This window comes from Macaca nemestrina, chromosome 14 (assembly GCF_043159975.1).
Source record: "Macaca nemestrina isolate mMacNem1 chromosome 14, mMacNem.hap1, whole genome shotgun sequence".
In the NCBI taxonomy this organism is placed as follows: Eukaryota; Metazoa; Chordata; class Mammalia; order Primates; family Cercopithecidae; genus Macaca; species Macaca nemestrina.
This window is the reverse complement of record NC_092138.1, coordinates 79498486-79522905: the sequence shown is the minus strand read 5'-3', so window position 1 is coordinate 79522905 and position 24420 is coordinate 79498486. Positions and strand designations below refer to the sequence as shown.

Here is a 24420-nt window from a genome sequence, read left to right as displayed (position 1 = left end):
GAACATTTCCATGTTTTCGTCGTTGTTTGCTGCTGCCTTTACCACCTCTGTGGCTCTTGCCTATTCACCTTCTTCACATCTTAACTCATCTGTGCCCTGTTGTGAAGCTTACACAATATTTAAACAAAACTCTAACCTGTTGGACAAACAGAACACTTGTTTCCTTGTAGTTACCTGATAGATTCCTTAGCTCATTATATTCGGGATCTAGATCTGTAGCTCTTTTCCTCTTTTGCTGTTCTCAGAGGCCACTTTCTTTTTTTTTTTTTTAATGCCCAAAGGAGGATTTTGTTTGTTTTACATTTTTTTCTCTTTTTTGGTGATTTCTGGGTTAGAAGAACCAACCCTTGGATGGTTTCTGATTCTAGAGGCAGGCTTTCAAGGTAGCTTAAACCTCGTACAAAAGATCTATATCTAGTGGTGTGAGGCTTGTTTGATTCTGGGATACTTAAGGTCCACCAGTAATGTTGGTGTTTCTTCCCCTCTTTAGCATGAGTCTGCTTTGCCCTGGGATGATCGTAGACCTCAAGTTACCTGGCGTGGGGATGGACAGTTTTTTGCTGTGAGTGTTGTTTGCCCAGAAACAGGTATGGAAATATATTGCAGTTAAACAACAATTAAAAAAAAGTCTTATTAAAATTAAGGAAAATTTTCTTTCTTTTGTTTTGAGTAAGGTATTAATTATACATACGAGGCAAGGATGTACTGATTTAAATGTGAAATGAGTTTAGAGTTAAGAATTAGAAGAGTCCTTTGCGGTCACCTGGTCCATCCTCCTACCTGGTGGACACAAATTTTTAACAAGATTAATCTAATTGGCTGTGTAAAACCATGGCATTTTTTGTTTGTAAGGAAGGTGTTTGAGTAGTTCTGATTTGACAACTTGTATCATAATGTTCTAAGTGTGTGTGTGTGTTTGACTCCACTCCCGTACAGGGGCTCGGAAGGTCAGAGTGTGGAACCGAGAGTTTGCTTTGCAGTCAACCAGTGAGCCTGTGGCAGGACTGGGACCAGCCCTGGCTTGGAAGTGAGTGGGAGAAGAAACCTTAGAGAAATTCTTGGAACCAGGGTAGAGATGGTGGTACCCATTGATACAGATGATACAGATGTTTGTGTAACCCAAAAGGATTTTTACATTTCTTCATTTGGTTGTAAGCCTGTATCTATGTTTGTTTCTTCTTTTTTTTTTTTATTCTCTAAAGTCTGAATTCAACTTGAATAGTAGATTTTACGCGTCTTCACAGATTCCATCATTCCAAGGCCCCATATATTTTGCATTCCTAATTCTTAAAAGGCTGTGGTTTTAAGGCAGGGTGTATATGAAGCCATTGTACAGAGTAGAAAATGGTGTTTAGAAGGGAAGGCCCAGTTTGCAAGACTCTATGGGGCAAATGGAGCTTTTGTGGAAATTAGGGAAAAAGCTTCCTTCCTTGGCACAAAATTCTCACAGTGGAGGATCTGCTTGCCAAGGAACATGCAGGCTGGATTCAGATCCCCCTCTTTCCTTCTCTTCTCCTCCTTGGCCCAGTACCCTTGTGCAGGTCACAATTTGCCTGTCATATGTGGCTGCCTGATTTTAGATAGAAGATGTATCTCTGCTGTTTCAGTGGTATCTGTTGTATGTAGACCTCTTGTTTCCCACCAGTTATCTGAATGGTATTGTATGATAGAGCAGAAAAGAAATGTATTTGAATTAAAACCCTAGAGACAAATGTGAATAAGATGAGGCATTTAAGATGTTTTCAACATTTGGAGAAGTCTTAAAAAAGACCTAGCTGAGCGTAGAATATTTGCTGAAGTCATATAATTGAAGGAGAAATAGATTTTGATTTTTAGGACATTATACGTGCAATGGTTTAGATAACTTATTATTTTTAAAGTCATCCAAATGCAGTGTAAATATGTAAGGCTTTGTAGGCAAATGGAACCTCTGTATAAAATAGGATAAGACACTCTTTCCTCTGGCAAGTAAAGTCCCACAATGGGGTGAACCGCTTGCCAAGAGACAAGGGACACATGGGATTTAAAACTTCCTTAGATAAAGATACTCATTTATTCATTCATTCATTCATTCATGTTTGCTGTCTTTAGTTAGAGGAGCTTTGGATGTTGTAACACTCTGAGTTTGCTTTAAGACCCTCAGGCAGTTTGATTGCATCTACACAAGATAAACCCAACCAGCAGGATATTGTGTTTTTTGAGAAAAATGGACTCCTTCATGGACACTTCACACTTCCCTTCCTTAAAGATGAGGTTAAGGTAAGTGCCTGAGTTTGTTTCGCCCTCAAATGTAGAGGACTTTCCACAGCTATAGAGGGAATTTTTTTGTTTTGTTTTGTTTTTTGAGACGGAGTTTCACTCTTGTTGCCCAGGCTGGAGTGCAATGGTACGATCTCGGCTCATCGCAACATCCACCTCCCAGGTTAAAGCGATTCTCCTGCCTCAGCCTCCCGAGTACCTGGGATTACAGGCACCCGCCCCCACAGCCAGCTAATTTTGTATTTTTGGTAGAGACAGGTTTCTCTATGTTGGTCAGGCTGGTCTCAAACCCCTGACCTCAGGTAATCCACCCGCCTCAGCCTCCCAAAGTGCTGGGATTACAGGCATGAGCCAGCGCGCCTGGCCTATAGAGGGGGTTTATATTTGATATGGATACATAAATAGAAGCTTTAGAGTAAATAGTAATAAAAATGGTGGTTTCTTAGAACTGATTTTTTTATTTTTATTTTTATTTTTATTTTTTTTGAGACGGAGTCTCACTCTGTCACCCAGGCTGGAGTACAGTGGCCGGATCTCAGCTCACTGCAAGCTCTGTCTCCCAGGTTTATGCCATTCTCCTGCCTCAGCCTCCCGAGTAGCTGGGACTACAGGCGCCCGCCACCTCGCCCGGCTAGTTTTTTTGTATTTTGTAGTAGAGACGGGGTTTCACCGTGTTAGCCAGGATGGTCTCGATCTCCTGACCTCGTGATCCGCCCGTCTCAGCCTCCCAAAGTGCTGGGATTACAGGCTTGAGCCACCGCGCCCGGCCCAGAACTGATTTTTTTTTGTTAAATAAAAGATATATTGTTTTTCCAGTGATTTTGCAACTAATAGCATTTCTCCCCCACCTTAGATAAAACAGAAATAGGAAATAAAAATGCTAGTTTTTATTGTTTATTTTGACAAAAGCATGATTTTTCCAGTAATGAAGATGCTTTTCATTTATAACATTTAAATCTTAAGCGGTTTGTATACCATTTCTTAATTGGTATACAATTAAGAAATTGACTGAAGTGAGAACACATCAAATGATATCTCTGTGTAAAATTTTAAACATCTTCAGTTGAGAGACAAGTTTAATGAACTCCCATGTAACTTTTACTCACTTTCAGTAGATACTAACATTTTGCAAAACTATTTTCATCTATCTACAACTCTTTGGCCTATACATACACATACTTACATATATTTTTATTTCCTGGAGTTTTAATTCTAGAAATCGTATTTTCAATATTTATTTCTAACAGTTAAGGACATTTTTCTTTACATAACCATAACTCCATTATTACATCTTACCTCAGTGTTGTCTAACACCCAGTCCATATTCAAATTTCTCTGATTGTCTAAAAATGTCACCTGGTATTTGGTTAAGTTTCTTAAGTTATGTATTTCTTTTTTTTAAGTCCTCTACGTAATAATGACATATTTTACAGATTTGTTTAATGCCTCTATAAATTAGTAATTTACAGCTAGGGATGAGCTCAGGTAGTGGGATTATTTGATTATAAAGATTTGGAAGTAAATCCATAACTGAAAGCCAATGATGGATCTTTTTTCCCTCCTAGGTAAATGACTTGCTCTGGAATGCAGATTCCTCTGTGCTTGCAGTTTGGCTGGAAGACCTTCAGAGAGAAGAAAACTCCATTCTGAAAACCTATGGTAAGACAGCTGTAGTACCCCAACCTTCTGCCCCATAGAACGTAGTTGAAAGTGGACAGGTATTGGGATTTCCTTCATCCCTTCTACTTAGTCTCTTAGTAGAATCAAAGATGCTGAAGTGGGTAGATGGAAATGGGGGTGATTAGGTTTTGGTTGATTGTGGATTTCAGTCATGTATTGGTCGGGATTCTCTAGAGAAACAATTAATACATACATATAATTCGTCCCTCAGTATTCTTGGGGAATTAGTTCTAGGATTGCCCATGGAAACCAAAATCCACACGTGGTCAAGTCCTGCAGTCAGCCCTGCAGAACACTCAGATATGAAAAGTCAGCCTTTTGTATACTTGAGTTTTGCATTCCTCAAGTACCATATTTTTGATGTGCATTTGGTTGTGGATATAGAATCCACAAGATGAAGGGCTGACTGTATTCATTGAAAAAAAATACGAATATAAATGGACCTATGCAGTTCAAGCCTGTGTCGTTCAAGGGTCAACTGTACTTATATAGAGAGACAGTGAGAGAGGGAACAGGATAGGGTGGGAGGGAGAGAGAGTAATAGAGTGTGGATAGATATACTTTAAAAGATTGGCTAATGTAGGGGATGGCAAGTTTGAAATTTGTGGGGCAGGTTGGCAGGCTGGAAACTCAGGTAAGAATTGATGTTGCAGACTTGTGTATGAAATCTGTAAGGCAGGCTGGAAACTTAGGCAAGATTTCTGTTACAGCCTTAAGGCAGAATTTCTTCTTTTCTGAGAAGCCTCAGTTTTTGCTTTGAAGGCCTTCAGCTGAATGAATGGGACCCTCCCACATTATGGAGAATAATCTGCTTTCCTTATAGTCAGCCCATTATAAATATTAATCACATCCACAGAATACTTTCACAGCAACATCTAGAGTTTCAGCAGACAGCTGGGCACCATAGCCTGGCCAAGTTGACACAATAAAATTAACTGTTGTAAGTCATCACGTGCTTTTCCTAGTGGATGGTATTACCACAGAAAAAAACAATAACCAAAGGTATTCTGTGGATGTGAAAGAAGGTTTAGATTAAATATAAAAGGAAAGAATATTTTTTATAGCTTTTAAAATATATCAGTGTGTGGTTTTAAGTATTAAATAATACTTGAAAATGTTAGAAAATAAAGATGAGAAAAAAAGAAATCTCATAGTTCTGCCACTCCGTAATAATCGCTATTCAAATTTTCTTGTCTTCTAGTTTTTTCATGTATGTATCTCAGTATAGCAATGATCTCATTGTTGTTAAAAGTATAGGTATGGGCCAGGCGCGGTGGCTCATGCACTTTGGGGGCCCAGCACTTTGGGAGGCCAAGGCGGGTGGATCACGAGGTCAGGAGATCGAGACCATCCTGGCTAACATGGTGAAACCCCATCTCTACTAAAAATACAAAAAATTAGCTGGGCGTGGTGGCGGGTGCATGTAGTCCCAGCTACTCGGGAGGCTGAGGCAGGAGAATGATGTGAACCCAGAGGAGGCGGAGCTTACAGTGAACGGAGATCGTGCCACTGCACTCCAGCCTTGGTGACAGAGTGAGACTCCATCTCAAAAACATGTGTGTGTGTATATATATACATACACATTGCACAAGAACAGTCACAACATCTGTGCTTACAGAACATCAGCATGTGGTCTAACTTCAAAGTGTTGTAATAATGCGGTTTAAGACTAGGTTGTATTTGCGGTGATCACTAAGTTAAGCATTAGTGAGCAAGGAGATTAAGAAAATGAATTCCTTAATATAACTAATATTTCTTAATATAAATGTAATTCCTAATATAACTAAGGTCTTAATTTATACGTGTCATCTGTTTAGTGAAGGTTGGTTTTGGCATGATTAAGTCTTACTTAATAGATGTTGGAAGGATAATTGCATGCTTATCTTCTTCGGGCAGCTGAATCAGGGTTAATACCCAGATAGCCTGGTACATAAGTGCGTGCAAAGCACCTGAAAGAAAATAAGCATATTAAGCCCAATACAACACAATGATGCTAGTCTAGATCTTGGATTGAGTGTTTTAATACTTTTAATCTAATTGCCAAGTTATCGTCTTCCTAAATCTTCATGAGAAAACCCACTAAAAGAATGCTTTGTCCTAGTAGCCTTCCATCATGATCATAAAGTTTGGAAGTAAAGTTGAAAATAAACATATAGGCCGGGCGCGGTGGCTCACGCCTATAATCCCAGCACTTTGGGAGGCTGAGGTGGGCGGATCACGAGGTCAGGAGATCGAGACCATCCTGGCTAACACGGTAAAACCCTGTTTCTACTAAAAATACAAACAAACAAACAAAAGTTAGCTGGGTGTGGTGGCAGGTGCCTGTAGTCCCAGTTACTCGGGAGGCTGAGGCAGGAGAATGGCTTGAACCTGGGAGGTGGAGCTTGTAGTGAGCTGAGATCGTGCCACTGCACTCCAGCCTGGGCGACAGAGCGAGACTCTGAGTCAAAAAAAAAAAAAAAAAAGAAAAAAGAAAGAAAATAAACATAAGAATAAAAATTGAAAGTAGAAAAAAACAGGAAAATAAACATGTATTTCTTACCTTATTGATTCTTGACATTTTATCTGCATGGAAAGCTACTTTTTGGCAATTATTATTGTTCTTATTTTAGAGAAGAGGCTGAGCAGGAAGGGTCCTTTGAAAAAGAAAAGATTGCCCTTGTCCCCCTCTGGCAAGTGGGATGAAGTCTGCTTTCCAGCCTCTAATGGCCTTCTTTTCATTTTCCCTTGCAGTTCAGCTCTGGACTGTTGGAAACTATCACTGGTATCTCAAGCAAAGTTTATCCTTCAGCACCTGTGGGAAGAGCAAGCTTGTATCTCTGATGTGGGACCCTGTGACCCCATACCGGCTGCATGTTCTCTGTCAGGGCTGGCATTACCTCGCCTATGATTGGCACTGGACGACTGAGCGGAGCGTGGGAGATAATTCAAGTGACTTGTCCAATGTGGCCGTCATTGATGGAAGTAAGCTGCTGGGAAGTGTGTCCATGAGCCTGCAAGGGGTCCTGAACCTACGGCCTGCAGATGTGGTGGTTTGATTGCAACAGTGGGGAATCTTTATTTATTTTGGCTGTTTGGGTTACTTGTTTGATTTTTTATTGAATGGGATATAAGGTGGGGTATATTCTTTCCTGAGAACCATTGTCCCCCCTCCCCACCCCAGTTTCCTGTTATACTGCATCTGTGGCCTTCACACATTTACTTGCCTGGCCTTTGAAGACACTGAAAACTTTGACTCTAGGTAGAGAGGATGACAACAGTAGAGTCTTGTGGGATTGGTTAGCCTTATCTGTTTGCCCTGACACAGATTTATAATTGATCCTTGTACCACCCCACTTGTGCTGCTTTGTTTCCTGATATAAATGCTTGCTGATTATATACTTCTCTAGTATGTTCAGTTCGTGCATAGACGTTTGCCTAATATGAAGATTAGGTTGATATTTTATAATTAGGTAGAAGGTTTTTTAGGGGGTGGGATGGGGAGGGCAAGATTGAGGAGTGAAGTAGTCACCTTAATGAATAGTTTTATTGCTGATAATAAAAGGGAACACTGGCTTCTAAGATTGTAATGTGAGGTGGTATACTAATTCATATTCTGTGTAATGTTCTATATTATACTGATTTTATAGTCATGTATTCTATATAGAGAACTTAATCAGATCTGCCTTATTACCAAATCCACACATAGGAAAGTGCTTTAAGGATTTTGAAGGTATTAATTTCCTTGGTTTAGTGTGGCTTGCTTGCAGGCCTGGATTTAAAGCTAGAGCTCTGACCTCTTGGCCTTTTTGCCTTAGTCCCTGGCACCTGAAACTCCAGGTTCTGAGATGGACTGCTCTAGGCCTGGAGGTGACGATGGCCAAGTATAGACGGAACCCATGACGTTTCCCCACCCCACACTGTTTTTAAACTTGTTCATGAGAAAAACACTGAAAGTTATTTTTTTGTGAATTGCCATTATTGTTTGGATATACTGTGCCATTCAGATGGCTTATCTTACAAATTGAATATCCCTATGTCTAATCCTCTTCTTTCTTTTTCACTGCAGACGGGGTATTGGTGACAGTCTTCCGGCAGACTGTGGTTCCGCCTCCCATGTGTACCTACAAACTGCTGTTCCCACACCCTGTGAATCAAGTCACATTCTTTGCACACCCTCAGAAGAGTAATGACCTTGCTGTTCTAGATGCCAGTAACCAGATTTCTGTTTATAAATGCGGTATGTTAAAAAACTTTTACCGAGATGTTCTGCATCAAATCCCTTCTACTCCTACATAAAAGCAAATTATGGTTTGGTGTTGCCATAGGTCTAGTGTTTCTCAAAATTTTGAAGTCTGCAGTTGATATCATTATCATTATGATATTTAATTGGCTTGGAATTTTTTTTTTTTTTTTTTTAATCCTAACACTGGTTTGTATGAGCCATTCCTTTTCCCTTACTAAACTTGAAGAGTCAGTTATTTAAGAATAACATTGAACTCTGGAAATAACATAGTATGTTATACATTGTTAACATGTTTTACTATTTTCATTGCCTTTACACATATTTTCAGTTGATCTCATCCCTCCTAGGAGCTGTGTCAGAGATGGGATTTTCCACTTTTATACATGAGGGAACACAGTGTCAGAGGTTTTGTAATTTGTTTGAACAAGAATGGACAAGGACCTCGACACAGGTGTTCTAGCTCCTAATCCACTTGTCCTTCCACAGCCCCGTTGCTGTCAGTTCCTCATTGTTTTCCTGATGTGCTGGAGAATCTGAAATTAGTTTTTACTTGTGAGTTCTGTGGTTATGTCATAAATTCTGCTGGCATATGGCAGTGGTAGCCTTGTTTTCAAATATCTTTTGAATTTTCAGAAAAAGCCTAGATAGTTGCCAAGAGAGTAATCAAAATTAATTAATTTAAATGGGAATTCCTTACTTTCATATCAGCTTTTCTGTTAAGTCAGCAGCCCACTGTGTACATGAATCCTATCTGGATATATCACCACTTTCTCTGATTATAGTTTCAGTGTGTCAAATGCTGTTACAGTCCTCCTTAAGCTTTTAAAAATAGCTTTTAAAAAAGTGCAAATATGTTCATTGTCAAGGCAAAAAGAATCAGATGTAAGGTAAGCTTTTGTGGGACTTACCCTATGATGCTAATGAGTTTGTATGTCACTTTATGATGTATGGAATGCTTTGTTCTGTGTTCACTTAAAAAATGGCTTTATATCATTCGTCTATTTAAAGTGTACAATTCAGTGGTTTATATGTGTGCTTATGCATATATATACATATATCTTTGTATATATATTTTCACAGAGTTGCATCCATCACCACGATCAATTTTAGGACATTTTTATCTCCTCAGGATGAAACGCTGTACCACCCAGCATTCATTTTCCTTGAGAGAAAACTCCCTGTGATGAGATAGGACAGGCTGAGAGCTCCACTTTTGAAAGATTGTTTGGCATCAGTATGTGGGGTTGGCCATAGGTTGGGGCACCTGGAGGCAGAGGTTCCAGTTAGGAGAAGCTGTTGTCAAGTGTCCAGGCAGGAGCTAGTGAGAGCTTGAGCCAGGGCAGTGTTCATAGAAATGGAAAGAAGAGAAAGATCATAACAAATCCATGAACTAAAAACCCTGAGAAGTTAAACAGCCCACTGGGGAGAGTTTGGATATAAGAGAATCTGGAAAAAGAGATCTTGGACTGGAATAGGTCAGGGCTCAGTGCCCAAGCAGAAGGGAAATTAACAACTTGGAGCCAAGTGGTAGACATTTGAGTGGTGTGGAGACAAGTTAGTTCCCTAAATTTTCAAAGATGGTGTTTGATGCATCCTGAGTATGACTCCTTTTTCCCCCTCATTGTTTCTTGTTTATTATATGCCAGCCTTTTTCTAGTACTTGGCTTGTTGTACGAGAAAACTAGTTGTCCTTTGTCTACAACTTGTTATTCTAGGTGTAGACAAAAGATACCAATTAAATATAATGTATCAGATGGCAAGTGCTGTGGAGAAAAATTAAGCAGAATAAGGGACAGGGAGAGCTTAAGGATAAGGTTTTACAGGGGGAAGGTGGCTCTCCTATTTAGTGTGATTCCAAAGGCCTCTCTGTGAAGGTGAAATTTAAGCAGAGACCTGGTGAGAATCACAGTGGGAGCCACGTAGACATCTGGGGTAAGAGCGTCCTAAGCATTCTATGCTTGAAGGTGAAGGAAAAAAAAAGTGTGTTCCAAGCAGAGTAAAAAGCAACCACCGAAGTGTTTAGGAAATAGCCAGGAGGCCAGGGTGGCTGCAGCAGAGCAAATGAGGGGAAGGTGGTGGGTGAGTTCAGAGAGGTGATGGGAATCTGCTCTTGTAGGGCCCTGCGGCTTTTACTCCGAGTGAGGTAGGAGCCACCAGAAGGCTTAGAACAGAGGAGCGCAGTGTTCTGGCTGAATTTTTTAAAGGCTTGCATTGGCTGCTGTGCAGTGAATAAACTGGACGAAGAATAGAAAGAAACTTTTAAGCAGGTGCTTAGGACTTTGGAGAATTGGAGGATATTGAGAGGTGGCTGAAGGCAGTGGAGGAAATTGTCCACAGCACTGGGCTGAGAGGGTAGCCCCTCCACTGGGTCTTGCTGAGATGTGGCCTTTATCAGGGAAGATTATGACTGATGTGTTCTTAAGGGAAAAGCAAAGATTTTAAGGAGGTTGAGATGTGATTATTTTCTAGATTGCTGTTTGCCTTCTAGAACTCATTAATTGCAGACACCATCCCCTTAGTATTAGGTGAAATCTTATAATTTACAATGATAGTATTTGCATTTTTGTTTTCCAGGTGATTGTCCAAGTACCGACCCTACAGTGAAACTGGGAGCTGTGGGTGGAAGTGGATTTAAAGTTTCCCTTAGAACTCCTCAGCTGGAAAAGAGATACAAGTAGGTTCTTAATTATCTTGGGCTCTGGGAACAGAATCAGCCAGCATGCAGTCCTAAATTCAGCCAACTGATAGAGTTCTATGCCTGCTGCTGAGTGGAACAAGAAATAAATACAATGGCCAGGCCCTGATTTTTGGATCTGGTTGGAGAAGCCAGTCATGTAGTTTGTCTGAATGCCATATAATTTGATAGGTAGCAGGAGAGCATGAGTTGTAAGCTGGCCTAGGACCTACTCCCAATAGCGCTTGGTTCTCCAGGAAAAGTCACTTGGGAAAGATGGAGATGACAATGATAAGACGGAGTTGCATTCTCTTACATAAATGGGGATGTATGGGTTGTTAACATGGATGACCTAATGCATCCTCTATCTTTGCTCCATCCCAGAATCTAGAACTTCTGGGTGCTGTGTTTTGAGGCTCCTGGGATGGAAATCAGAAAGCATTCTTCCATTGAAACAGTATTATAAACAGTTGGATGTAATTGAATACCTTAGGTACGCTATAGGCATTTGCAAAATGACCTAGAAACCAAATTATAATGCCACGTCTGTGAAAGAACTTTTTAAAAGTACCACTTATTGAGTACTTACAGATTAAAAAAACAAAACATAGAGGTTAGTTAACTTACCCAAGGTCATGGACCTGGTAACTAGAGAATCTAGGATTTGATTCTATTCTGTTTGATAAGTCCATGTTCTTCATTTCTAAATTACTCCACCTCCAGGGAACATTTATTGTTAGATTAATAGAAATAATTAACTAAGTACAACAAATAACAGAATTTAATAAATAATGTTTCTTAAATATGTGTGATATAGTTAGGCTGCCTGTATAATGCTTAGTAGTTTTTAAAGAGCATTTACATGCATTATTTCATTTCACAGACTTGAAACCACTAGAGTAGAGATAGAAGACAAATTAGAAAGTATGAGGCAGTTTAGAATATAGTTTCATTTAAAAAAAATTTGATGGGGATAGTGCCAATTCGTCTGAGATTTCACGAAAGACACGAATACTCATCGTGATCCTTGGGGAAGGGATAGGTTTGGGGCTGGCAAGGAATTGGGAACATTGGGTCTGGTGGGGAAGAAAGTGTCAGTGAAAGCCAGAGGTGGGACTGCTCCTCCATGGGATACTCTGTGTGAATGCAGTGGAGAGCCTGAGTCCGGGGACAGATGTTTGAGGAGGAAGAGCAGGCTAGTGACCAACTTCTTCAGTGGGAGCTGCGGATTTGCCATCTGATCTAAAAGGCAGGAAGTAGCCATTATCGGTTCCTACGTGAGGTGACAAGAACAGTGCCATGGTCAGGTGTATAAATGCTACCGAAGGAACGCATTAGAGACATGGAGACCATCCCTCAAGCTAGTCAGTCAGTTTAATGTGAGGTGCTTAGGAAAGGACCCTACTGCAAGTCACATACGTGCCAGAGCCTGGTTTCAATGCCGGTAAGTTGTGGCAGTGGAAAGGCTCCAGGGTTCTTTAGTGTAGGGACTCGGGCAGGTAATTTTCTTGTGTAGTCAGTTTCCTCAAGTGTTCTCTTCAAATCGAAAGATTTCGGGGTATGAGAAATCTAAGGAAAATATAAAAACATATTCTTAAGCCAGACAAACATTAATTTTAGGTTTTCTAGTATTTGGTAATATCTCAGGTCTTGTCCCTCCAAATAATTAGGAGTTGACTGTATACAAGATGCTTCAGTCTTCCTTCATCCAGGAACATCTCAGTGGTTTTTAAGTTTTATTCATGTCTTGGATATTCTTCAATATTTAAAACAGAATTCAGTTTGAGAATAATGAAGATGAAGACGTAAACCCACTGAAACTAGGCCTTCTCACTTGGATTGAAGAAGACCTCTTCCTGGCTGTAAGCCACAGTGAGTCCAGTCCCCGATCTGTCATTCACCATTTGACTGCAGCTTCTTCTGAGATGGATGAAGAGCATGGACAGCTCAATGTCAGGTATTGCAGTTTTTCCCTGTACTCCGCGTGTTAAGCAAATGGAGTTAGGTTTTTGTCTTTTATGATGATACAACTTTTTTTGACTTCCATTGAGCAAGGTTGAGGAGCAGTAGCTTTCTTGTTAGACGCACTTAAAAAGATTAAATCTAGTTTTGAGCCATGTCAAAATAACAGACCAAAAGTATATCAAAAAGTAGTGGAAAATAGGATAAATATTAATAGATGAAGCAACTTTTTAAAGATGTGTTAAATATTTTAATTCAGCATCTACTCACGTTTTTCCAGGATGTTTGTTATATGTTACAATTGATTTTAATAACTGTGAAGCATAATTAGAGTGGCTAATTCTCATGGGCTAATGTGATAGGAAGAAATTTTGTATAAATGCAGTCATGCGTATATATATACATGGATGTGTGTGTGTGTGTGTGCATACCTTTTCCATGTTTAGATACACAAATACTTGACATTGTATTACAATTGCCTGTAGTATTCTGTAAAGTAACACACCGTCCAGGTTTGTAGCCTAGTAGCAATAGGCCATACCCCATAGCCTAGGGGTGTAGTAGGCTATACCACCTAGGTTTGTGTAAGTACTGTATGATGTTTGCACAATGATGAAATCACCTAACAACACATTTCTCAGACATATCCCCATCGTTAAATGATGCATAGCTGCGTATATATGCTTTGTTTTGATGTGGTGACTTCAAAATGCTTCTTCCAGCCTCCTCTTCTTTATATCCTATTGTGTACTTGACTACATTTACCGTTAGAAAGTCTCTATTCTTCTTTGTTCTCTGGGCCTGAGTTTTGTTTTGATTCCTGACTATATCTTCATTATGTAACAGGTTTCAGTTAATGAATGCTGTTCTCTGAAATGCAAGCCCTGTTGTGTAGTAGAGAGCATTTTCTAGCCAGTTCCCAGAACTCCTTGTTTCCAGTATCAAGACTTGGCACCTTTGGCCACTGATACTGATCCCCAGATTAATTTGTAATTAAAGCTCTACTGGTGAGATTTCTCTTCTGAGAAACGTTGTTGCAAAATTAGGAACCTTTTCTTTATATATACATTACATGCATTTACAGACATAAAACATTTTAATGCAGTCATTTGCTCCTACTCTTTGACTCATAGTGCTTCGTGATATTTTGAAAAAGCCTTTTGTTAACATGTCCAAATGCAGAATATGTTCTAGAAATGTGTAGCACTTAAAGTAAGCCAGTAGATTACCTTTTGAAAAGCAGAGCAATTTACTTAAGTTTCTACTTCTTCAGATTTGAAATTCTTCATCATTAGCTTGTAGAAACAAAAGCTTGATGCAGTCATCTCATTTGCTATAAAGGAAATGAGAAGTCATTTACAGTATATTTCTACTGCTTTGACTTTTGTTTCTCAAAAAGACTGTTTTGTTCATATAAAATATTAATGCTTTTGAGAACTTCAAAGTCCCTCAATTAAGTAGTCTACATTTACTGTAGCTTGTACTTTGTAAAAAGTACTTTTCTAAGTCCTTTCTCTGTCTTAGCTTATTTATTTCTCATAATACCTCTTTAAAGTATGTGCCATTTGCACCATCATTTTACAGATGGGGCAACTAAGACATGGAACAGTTAGGTAACTTGCCTGAGATCATGCAGGTGGAGCCAGGATCGAATCCCAGCCAGTCTAGCTCTAGAGTTTGTTTTCTTCCTGACAGATAGTTTATCCTCACAAAATGTGAGGCATTTGTAGAGGAAGTCCCTATTGTTATAATTTTTAGTTTTTTTGTAGATTGGTTAAAAACTTTGAATTAAATGTTCCCATTAACATCATTTGTTTTTATCACTACCTTTTTGTCTCCTTTTTTTTTTTTTTTTTTAATCACTACCTCTTCCTTCTCTTTTAAGAAATTCTGCTTCTGTGGCTATGGTCCAAGCTACTTGAGAAGCTGAGGTGGGAGATCACTTGAGCCTAGGGGGTTGAGATTGCAGTGAGCTATGATTGCGTCAACTGCATTTCAGCCTGGGCAACAGAGCAAGATACTGTCAAAAAAAAAAAAAAAAAAAAAGAGTGAAATTTTACTTATCTCCATTGACTCAGGGAAAAAATGTAACGGTGATAACATATTCCCTTGATCTCGTTAGTGAAAATCCACAATTTTCCATCAATCGATATGCTAGTGATACAGACATTGAGTGTGCTCATTTTCCTACAGAGGAGCTGCTTTAACTATTTTAAGCAGACAGAAATGATATTGGTACCATCCATGTCTAGTGAAGGCAATACATTGTAGTAAGTTGCAGTAAGTTGTGGCCAGAAGAGGAGTGATGACTTCACAGTGTAAATAACTGTCTTATTGCCTTATTGGGTTTGTGGAAAATGGTGTCATGTAGCAGATGTGGCTTTATCTGGGCTTTGGTTTAGAATAGTTTTATCTATTCATCCAACCATCCATCTGTCTCTAAGTGTGTAAGTGTGTGTGTGTGTGTGTGTAGTATTGGGTCTGTATATATGTACTTAGTCTACATTATATTGAAATAGTGCAGCACCAAAAGGAGATTGTTGATTTTCAAAATCAGTGAAATGTTACTATTTTTGAGAAAAAAAGATTTACACACCCTCCTCTTTTTTTTTTTTTGTTTTTGTCAGTTCATCTGCAACAGTGGATGGGGTCATAATCGGTCTATGTTGCAATTCCAAGACCAAGTCAGTAGCATTACAGCTGGCTGATGGCCAGATATTTAAGTACCTTTGGGGTGAGTATCAAGGTGTTAGGAAAGCATATTATGACTTACATAGACGCTTAGTTCTTAAGAACATGTACTTGGATCTTGTCAGTACAACATTGATTGTCAGGTCTTTTAACTATCCTGGAAAACCCTAAGCTTTAGAGTGGAATTGGCAGGTGTATTCTACTCCTGTTTCCTCTTTTAATGAACTAACGTACTCTTACAAAAGTGATTGAAATTGCATGTTGAGTGTTTTAGCAAGTATTGATGTTGATGGTTTTTACAAAGAGCACATCAGCTATTTGTAAACTAGATCTGTTAATCCTGCAGAGTCACCTTCTCTGGCTGTTAAACCATGGAAGAACTCTGGTGGATTTCCTGTTCGGTTTCCTTATCCATGCACCCAGACCGAATTGGCCATGATTGGAGAAGAGGTAAGTGAACACGGAGCAGGAAACTTACTTAGTTACCCAGGGACTGATGGCATTAGGTAGAAAGAAAGTGGGCTTTGGAGGTGGACTTGGGTCTCCACTAAATGCCTGGGCAATAGTGGGAAATGATCTCACTTTCATAAGCCACACCTTATTCATCTATAAAATGGGCAAATCAATATCTATCTATCAGGGTTCAGAAGACTAAATGAGATAATATATGTGATTAGCAACCTTTTATCCCTAGCCGTACAAATCATTCAAAGTTAATTTTATTTAATATCTTTTGAGGAAAATAGAAATATGATCTTGAAAATAGTTTTAGTAGATTTTTATTCAACACATATTAGAATGCCTGTAATTGTGGTGGATGGTAGAATACAGTGGTTGGAAAACAAAACCACTTAACTAATTCCTGCTCTTCTGGAATTTGTGATCTATTAATTTCAATGTAATAATTCCCTTTTTTGGGAGTGTGATGGAAATAGACAGGGTGTGCTGGTAGAGAATACTGAGATGTTTGAGGGGTAATTTGAGGATGGTGGCTATAAGAATGAGAGTCCTGCATTTGATGGTCCAGGAAGGCCTCTCGGAGTCAGTGAGGTGTGTGCTGAGATGTGAAGAAAAAGAAGGCTCTCTCTTTTTCAAGGAAGAACAAACTCCTTGAACTTAGCAAGAACTCATCTTATTCAAGGGACTGAATGGAAGCATTGTGGCCGGAGCTCAATGACAGTCAGAGAAGGGAGTTTGGGTTTTTTAATTGAACAAAGATTAGAAACTTCTAGTGATTTTTAATCAACAGAGCAATGTGTTCTGCTTCATGGTTTGGACAGTGATTCTGGCTGCCCAGAAGAGAGCTGGTTAGAGAGTGACAAGATTGGAATATGGAATCAACACAGGTTGAGTGGAGTTAGTGAGGGGAAAAAGGAGATGGGTTTGAGATATATGTAGGAGATGGAGATGTCAGGGCTCACTGATGGATTGGATGGCTTCACATTCCATTTTGCACTGGGCCAGCTGCGTTTTAGGTATTTTTAGTCCTGATTACAGGAACTTAGGTGTGAAATCATAGGGCGGTAGAACTATGTGATAGAAAAGGTAGGTTTAACTGATTTGAAATAGAGTTGCTTATGATTTCAGTTTTATTTCTTTGCAGGAATGTGTCCTTGGTCTGACTGACCGGTGTCGCTTTTTCATCAATGACATTGAGGTATCAAGGCTTGGTTTGGTATTGGATCCTTTTCACAGTGTTGGCTCCGAGTAATCAAGCTGCCTTTCCCCCATGCCTTTCTGGTCTTCTCTTGTAGGTTGCGTCAAATGTCACGTCATTTGCAGTATATGATGAGTTTTTATTGTTGACAACCCATTCCCATACCTGCCAGTGTTTTTGCCTGAGGGATGCTTCATTTAAAAGTAAGTTTTCAATGTATAAAATAGAAATGGTCCCACCTCCAATGTCTTTTGGAGTCTTGATGACTTTTTGAATTCTTCATATACTTTGGCTTTTTATCAAGGAATCCTATGCTGGAGAAAATCTTCAGAGTTATTTTACTTAGACCCTAATCTCAACATAATGTCTCAGTTAAATCATTCTGCACTTTAGTAAAGACATCCAAGGAAGGGAGTTCCTTCCTTAAGCAGCACATTCTAAACTGAAAAATTTTTCAGGAAATTTTATTATGTAATTGATCTAATATTTTATTTGAAATTACTATGTAGATCCCAAATGTTTTACCTTCTGTGTAGTCTTTTCCCTCTGTGCCCACCCTCCACTTTACATCTGGGCTCCATCTCGTGGTTTGTAGGATAGGATATTGGCTGCATTTTGTCTTCTGTTCCATGCCCTGTCTATCTCTGCGTGTGTGGCGTGTATGTGTGTGTGTCTTCCTTATTCTAAAAGCCAGCTTATTTTCTTTGCTTCCAACTTGGAAATAGGGAATCTTCCTTTCATTGATATGATTATAGTACACTGATAATGCTAAGAAATAGAGAAGTTGCCCCGATTCTTACTGTGTTTCTCCAGATCATTTGAGAAGCTGTGTATGTGAATATGCGTGAGGGCTCTGTAAGAGAGAGGGCATGTTCATCAGCAGGGCTGATAGTGTTGAGGTTCAGTGGGAGAGCTAAGGCACATGGTTGTTATTTGTTCTCTTCTATTTCACATAGTATGTGTGGTTTCAATTGCAATTAATGGAGAGTGGCTTATTGTGATAATTAAGTCTTATTAGTTAATGGTGTGTTTAGCATTACAGGCTGGCCTGAGCAGCAATCACGTGTCCAATGGGGAAGTTCTGCGGAAAGTGGAAAGGGGTTCACGGATTGTCACTGTTGTGCCCCAGGACACAAAGCTTGTGTTACAGGTAAGCTGGTTTTTCAGACAAGATAGATAGTCTGATTGTCATTCAGCCAAGTACCAAGCATAACTCTTTCAGGTTGTATTTTAGGCTCTCTTATTCTTTGTATCGTTTATTGTAAACCTTTCCTTGATAGCTTTCTGTTCACTTTATTCAAAGTAGTATTGATACAGGCTGTGACCAGTAAGGCTCAAAGGGAAACTTTTCTTGAAAGTCAAGATAAATATAGAGAACAACCAGATTCTGCTAAAAGTGTGCTCATTTTAGAGAGTTGTGGTAGTTCTCTGTGAAGAGTTAGGTAGAATTCTGTATCCTGGCTATTTAAATGTTTTCTACTTAATTAAAAATGTTATTACTTTAATTTATTTAAGATGCCAAGGGGAAACTTAGAAGTTGTTCATCATCGAGCCCTGGTTTTAGCTCAGATTCGGAAGTGGTTGGACAAGTAAGTGCCATTGTACTGTTTGCGACTAGTTGGCTTGTGATAGACAATAAGTATTTTATTACAATTTTGAGAACTTAAAAGTATGAAAAGCACTCATTACCTATATCATCAGATTCTTAGGGACGCTTTTTTTTTTTTTTTTCTTTTTTTTAACTTTTTGACTTTAATACAGTATTTTGTAGTGGAGATTCCTAGCAGAAAGAATCGTGACGCTCATCATATAAAGGAGGGCTTCTCTTAACCTGAGGGAACACCTCTGGGTTTTAGGCGGCCTGTGAACCCAGGGAGATAGTACACACCAAACTTTGTCTTTGTGTATTTATCCAAGTAGAAAGCCCACAGCTTTCAACAGATTTACAGAGGGGACTATGACCCAAAAAAGACTGAGCCACTCTTGTGAAGGAAGTGACTGATTTTCTGAACCTATTTGGAGGAAACTTTGTATTAGAAAGATCTATACTAATATTTTGTTTAAAAAGGAGACCTAAATTCCATGATGATTTTCTTTATTTTTGATTCAGAGTCTTGCTCTGTTACCCAGGCTGGAGTGCAGTGGCACAATCTCGGCTCACTGCAACCTCTGCCTCCTGGGTTCAAGCAGTCCTCCCACCTCAGCCTCCTGCATAGCTAGGATTACAGGCATGCACTACCATGCCTGGCTAATTTTTTTTTGTATTTTTAGTAGAGACAGGGTTTCACCATGTTGGCCAGGCTGGTCTCAAACTCCTGACCTCAAGTGATCTGCCCACCTCGGCCTTCCAAAGTGCTAGGATTACAGGTGTGAACCACCGTGGCTGGCCTTCTGTAATGATTTTCTGTTGTATGTATGTGAAGATGTAGTTCTCAGACAGCCATGATGAATAAATCACACCTTTTAAGAAGGTAAATGAATGTGGTACCTGATTTTTGTATTCTGTAATTTCAGAGTAGAAATTCAGTAATAGTAGATTGGCACTGGGGCTGTAATCTGATTATAACTGGTTTGTACCCTAATGAAAATATACTGGGTCCGTGGAGCTCAGTTTTTGTGAATACCTGTTCTGTTTTTTCTCTGTCTCCTCACAGACTTATGTTTAAAGAGGCATTTGAATGCATGAGAAAACTGCGAATCAATCTCAATCTGATTTATGATCATAACCCTAAGGTAACTTTCTACGCTGCCATCCACTCCAGCTTACTTTGTACTTGAACTAATGTGATCTGAACGAAGGTGTTTTGTCCCTTCTTTTGGTAGGTGTTTCTCGAAAATGTGGAAACCTTCATTAAACAGATAGATTCTGTGAATCATATTAATTTGTTTTTTACAGAATTGAAGTAAGTATTCTGAATAATTCATGAGTATCTTTTCCATAATTTTCTCTCTTCTTGTTAAAGAAATCAAATATAAATAGCTAGAGAAGAAAAATTACTTACCGTGCATTTTAAAAAATTGCTATAACTCTTAGATGCCAGTTGGTTTTTTGCTCTTTTCCTTTCTTTTTAAAACAGCCTGTTTAAAACTATGTCTTTAAAATATGTCATTCAGAATTATTTGACTTGGTTTTTAGATATACATATAGAACTATTTTTTTTTCTTTGGAGATTGAAATCAAATGGCATCTTTCTCTCTGATGATCTTTCCCCTCAACTTTTTAATGAAACACTTTCAAAATGGAGACAAGTTGAGAGAATTGTCCAGTAAGCAGCCTATATATACCCTACCTGGATTCGCCAGTTTATATTTTTCTGTATATGCATTCTCATGCTGTATACTCTGTCCATCCATCGTTCATCTTGTTTGTAGACAAATTTCTAAGTGAGTTGTAGACATCAGTCCACTCTACCCCCTGTACTTCTTATATATCGTTAACTAGAGGGCATTCTTTGTGTGTGGGATGGTTTTGTTGCATTTTTTAAGGTCATATTTATCTACAGTGACATGTCCAAATCTTAAGTGTGTCATTTAGTGAGTTTTGGCAAATGTATACTTCATGTAACCTGAATGAACCTCTATCAAGTTAGAGGGCATTTATTCCTTTTCAGAAAGATGCATCAAATTCCTTTTCAGTCAGTCCCTGTCCCATTTCCCAGGCAACTACCCTTCTGAATCTTTCACCATAAATCAGTTTTGCCTGTTCAAGAACTTCACCTAAATGGAAGCATACAGTATTACTCTTCTGCATAAAGCTGCTTTCATTCAGCACATTGTCTTGAAATTCATCTGTGTTTTTCTATGTATCACTAGCTCATTCGTCTTTTATGGCTCAGTAGTGTGCCATTGTATAAATACACCACTATTTGCTTATTCATTCCCCTGTTGCTGGACACCTGGATTGTGCCCTGTTTGGGGCTCATGTGACTGAAACATCTACAAACATTTGTATAAGTCTTTTGTGGACATGTTTTATTTCTCAATATTTTTATAATTCAACACTTCCAAAAGTCATTTTTATTTACCATCATCAGCATGCCAGGTGTATGTTAGTAATTTGATCGCTGGGCTACATGTTGTTGATGACCTTTCCATACACACCTGTTCTTAGAGAAGAAGATGTCACAAAGACCATGTACCCTCCACCAGTTACCAGCAGTGTCCACCTATCCAGGGGTCCTGACGGGAAAAAACTAGACCTTGTCTGCGATGCTCTGAGAGCAGTCATGGAGAGCATAAATCCTCATAAGTACGTATGCTGTCACCAGGAGGCATCCTTTGAAAAACAGAAGTGTGTAGTTGTCCTTGTCCAGCCTATTCGTCTTTCTCATTCTGGTGTTCTTCACTTATTACCTCAGATACTGCCTCTCCATACTTACATCTCATGTAAAGAAGACAACCCCAGAACTGGAAATTGTACTGCAGAAAGTACACGAGCTTCAAGGTAGAGATCCGCTCACAGAGAAAGTGCTAACGTGGCCGTGACTGCCACTAGTCTTCTGCAGGTGACCATCACCATGTCATTGCCACACCACAGATTTAATACGTGACCTTTTAGTTGCCATTTTAAGACCCATGTCGGTTTTTTTCAGGGCTGCCCTCTAAAGCATATCTAAAAGTATCAGAAGTGTATATAATTCTTCTGATGTCCAGTTCTGTTGAGAAAAAGTTATTGTCTTTTTGGTTATATTGCTGGGTCTGCGGGTTTTTTCCCCAAATGGTTGTATTCTGTTTTGTTTTCTAAACACTGTTAGGAAATGCTCCCTCTGATCCTGATGCTGTGAGTGCTGAAGAGGCCCTGAAATATTTGCTGCTTCTGGTAGATGTTAATGAATTATATGATCATTCTCTTGGCACCTATGACTTTGATTTGGTCCTCATGGTAGCTGAGAAGTCACAGAAGGTATGTGGAGTTGTTACTTGGTTCTTGTTTATATATAAGAACCAAACCTTGTATGTGAAACACTGCTTCTGGTAGTGCAGTATCTTTTCTGCTATCACCCTGTGAGTGCAGGGCTGGAGACAGATCTGTGAGTTTCTAGGGCCCACGTTCCTAAGCCTCTGGATTATGAGATTGAGGAAGTGAAGTAAAATTACATGGCTTTTTTTTGAGACAGAGTCTTGCTCTGTCTCCCAGGCTGGAGTGCAGTGGTATGATCTCAGCTCACTGCAAGCTCCGCCTCCTCAGTTCATGCCGTTCTCCTGCCTCAGTCTCCCGAGTACCTGGGACTACAGGTGCCTGTCACCACGCCAGGCTAATTTTTTTGTTTTTAGTAGAGACGGGGTTTCACCGTGTTAGCCAGGATGGTCTCGATCTTCTGACCTTGTGATCCGCCCGCCTCGGCCTCCCAAAGTGCAGGATTACAGGTGTGAACCACCGCGTACAGTCTAAATTTACATGGTTATTTTTAAGATGATGGGCATATGTGTGAGCTAATTTCTTCTCTTGTAAAGGAAATGTAACAAGTGATTCATGTTCCACTCCAGTTCTTTCTCACATGGCTCTTTTTTCTAGTGGAGGGTGGGCACATGGAGCACAGAAGGCTCATGGCCTCCTTTCCTATGTTGGTACATGTGCTATGATCAAAAACTTTGAGCACCCCTGGTATGCTTATTTTTATCTAGTTTTTTGCAGCCTCAGTCTCTTCCCCATGATTTCTCCAAAAAGGAAAATCAGATCCTTCATCTCTGCTTAAAATCTTTCATGAGCGCCGGGCGTGGTGACTCAAGCCTGTAATCCCAGCACTTTGGGAGGCCAAGATGGGCAGATCACAAGGTCAGGAGATCGAGACCATCCTGGCTAACACGGTGAAACCCCATCTCTACTAAAAAATACAAAAAACTAGCTGGGCAAGGTGGCGGGCGCCTGTAGTCCCAGCTACTCGGGAGGCTGAGGCATGAGAATGGCATGAACCCGGGAGGCGGAGCTTGCAGTGAGCTGAAATCCGGCCACTGCACTCCAGCCTGGGCGACAGAGCGAGACTGTCTCAAAAAAAAAAAAAAAAAAAAATCTTTCATAAGCTCCCATTGTTACGAGGATAAAATTCAGAAGCCATAATACTGCTTAGAAACCCTTCCTTGACCTGGCCTCTGTGTATCTTTCCATTCTCACTTCTTGGTATTGTCTTTTTTTCCTCCGCCCATGGAGGAAAGACAATGCTTTTGTCCCCCTTCCCTCGCCCCTCACCACCACCAGCTACCACATGCCTTGGTAGGCAGCATTACTTCTGCCACCCATGGGCTTTGACTGTTTCCACCCTCACCATTCACCTGGCTCATTCTCACTAATCTAGGTTAAAGGATGCCAAGGTGGCCTCTTCCCAGTAAGCCATTCATGCTTGCCTTCAGGGACTGGGTGAGGTGACCCTCCTATATGCTTCTGTTGCACACAGCGCCTGCAGGGAAGTTGCGTTAAAAACAGGAACACCTCTCCATTAGGAAGAAGAGCAGTTTGCTTACAGGGCATGGCACAGAGCCGGAGATGATAGGGCCAGTAAATACTAGGTTGGCAGGGTCTCAGAGTTTGGTGTCCAACTCAGTATAATTTTATTTTTTGTTTTAATGTGATCTTTTCAGGAGGGCATGGAATATCATGAAAACAGCAATGTCTTAGACTTTTAGGAGAAGCTTACATGCATTTGTTGAATATCTTGTAGACTGAAACCTTATTTCCCTTACTAGCCTATGAAATAAATGATACTGTGAGACTTAGTTAAGGAAGTTACTGTTGTTCCAAATGTAACTTAATATCTGTATGTGAAAGCATTTTTACCAAAACTTGTTTGGTGTTCAGCTGACCCTTGCACAACGTGAGTTTCAACTGTACGAGTGTGAACTGTGTGGGTTTATCTAAATGGAGATCTCTCGCAAATACAGTTGGCCCTTTTTGTCCACAGGTTCTGCATCCACAATCAGTGTGGATCAAAAGTACAATATTTGCAGGATTTAAAACTTGCAGATACAGAGAGCCAACTTTTTGTGTATCCAGACTCCATGGGCTCAAATGTAGGACTGGAGTATGCTTGGATTTTGGTATCCTTGGGGCGTCCTGGAACCAATTCCCCGTGTATACTGGGGAACGACTGTAGTTTGATTTTATATATTATATAATATGTAGTTAATATATAATATACATTTAAAAATTATGTAGCTTTGGGTTTATTGCTGTATATAAATGCTATTTGTTGCTGTATATAAATGCTATAGCAATAATAGCTATATATAGCTATTATATATATAGCTATTATGTATATAGCTATATATATAGCTATT

The 24420-nt window shown here is 39.6% G+C and overlaps 1 protein-coding gene across 1 annotated transcript in view; it reads left to right on the top strand.

Annotated features, from left to right (window-relative positions):
• The window catches only part of ELP1 (elongator acetyltransferase complex subunit 1), a 70450-nt gene that overhangs the window by 14669 nt on the left and 31361 nt on the right, over positions 1-24420 (top strand). The window contains exons 7-25 of the mRNA XM_011740296.3: positions 491-587; positions 937-1027; positions 2136-2259; positions 3825-3918; positions 6673-6903; positions 7988-8158; positions 10739-10838; positions 12613-12795; positions 15428-15534; positions 15838-15941; positions 17095-17148; positions 17246-17351; positions 18183-18298; positions 18664-18737; positions 19803-19881; positions 19972-20051; positions 21260-21397; positions 21507-21592; positions 21903-22051. Coding sequence (XP_011738598.2) covers positions 491-587; positions 937-1027; positions 2136-2259; positions 3825-3918; positions 6673-6903; positions 7988-8158; positions 10739-10838; positions 12613-12795; positions 15428-15534; positions 15838-15941; positions 17095-17148; positions 17246-17351; positions 18183-18298; positions 18664-18737; positions 19803-19881; positions 19972-20051; positions 21260-21397; positions 21507-21592; positions 21903-22051 — 2184 coding nt within the window. The remainder of the gene's footprint in view (positions 1-490; positions 588-936; positions 1028-2135; positions 2260-3824; positions 3919-6672; positions 6904-7987; positions 8159-10738; positions 10839-12612; positions 12796-15427; positions 15535-15837; positions 15942-17094; positions 17149-17245; positions 17352-18182; positions 18299-18663; positions 18738-19802; positions 19882-19971; positions 20052-21259; positions 21398-21506; positions 21593-21902; positions 22052-24420) is intronic.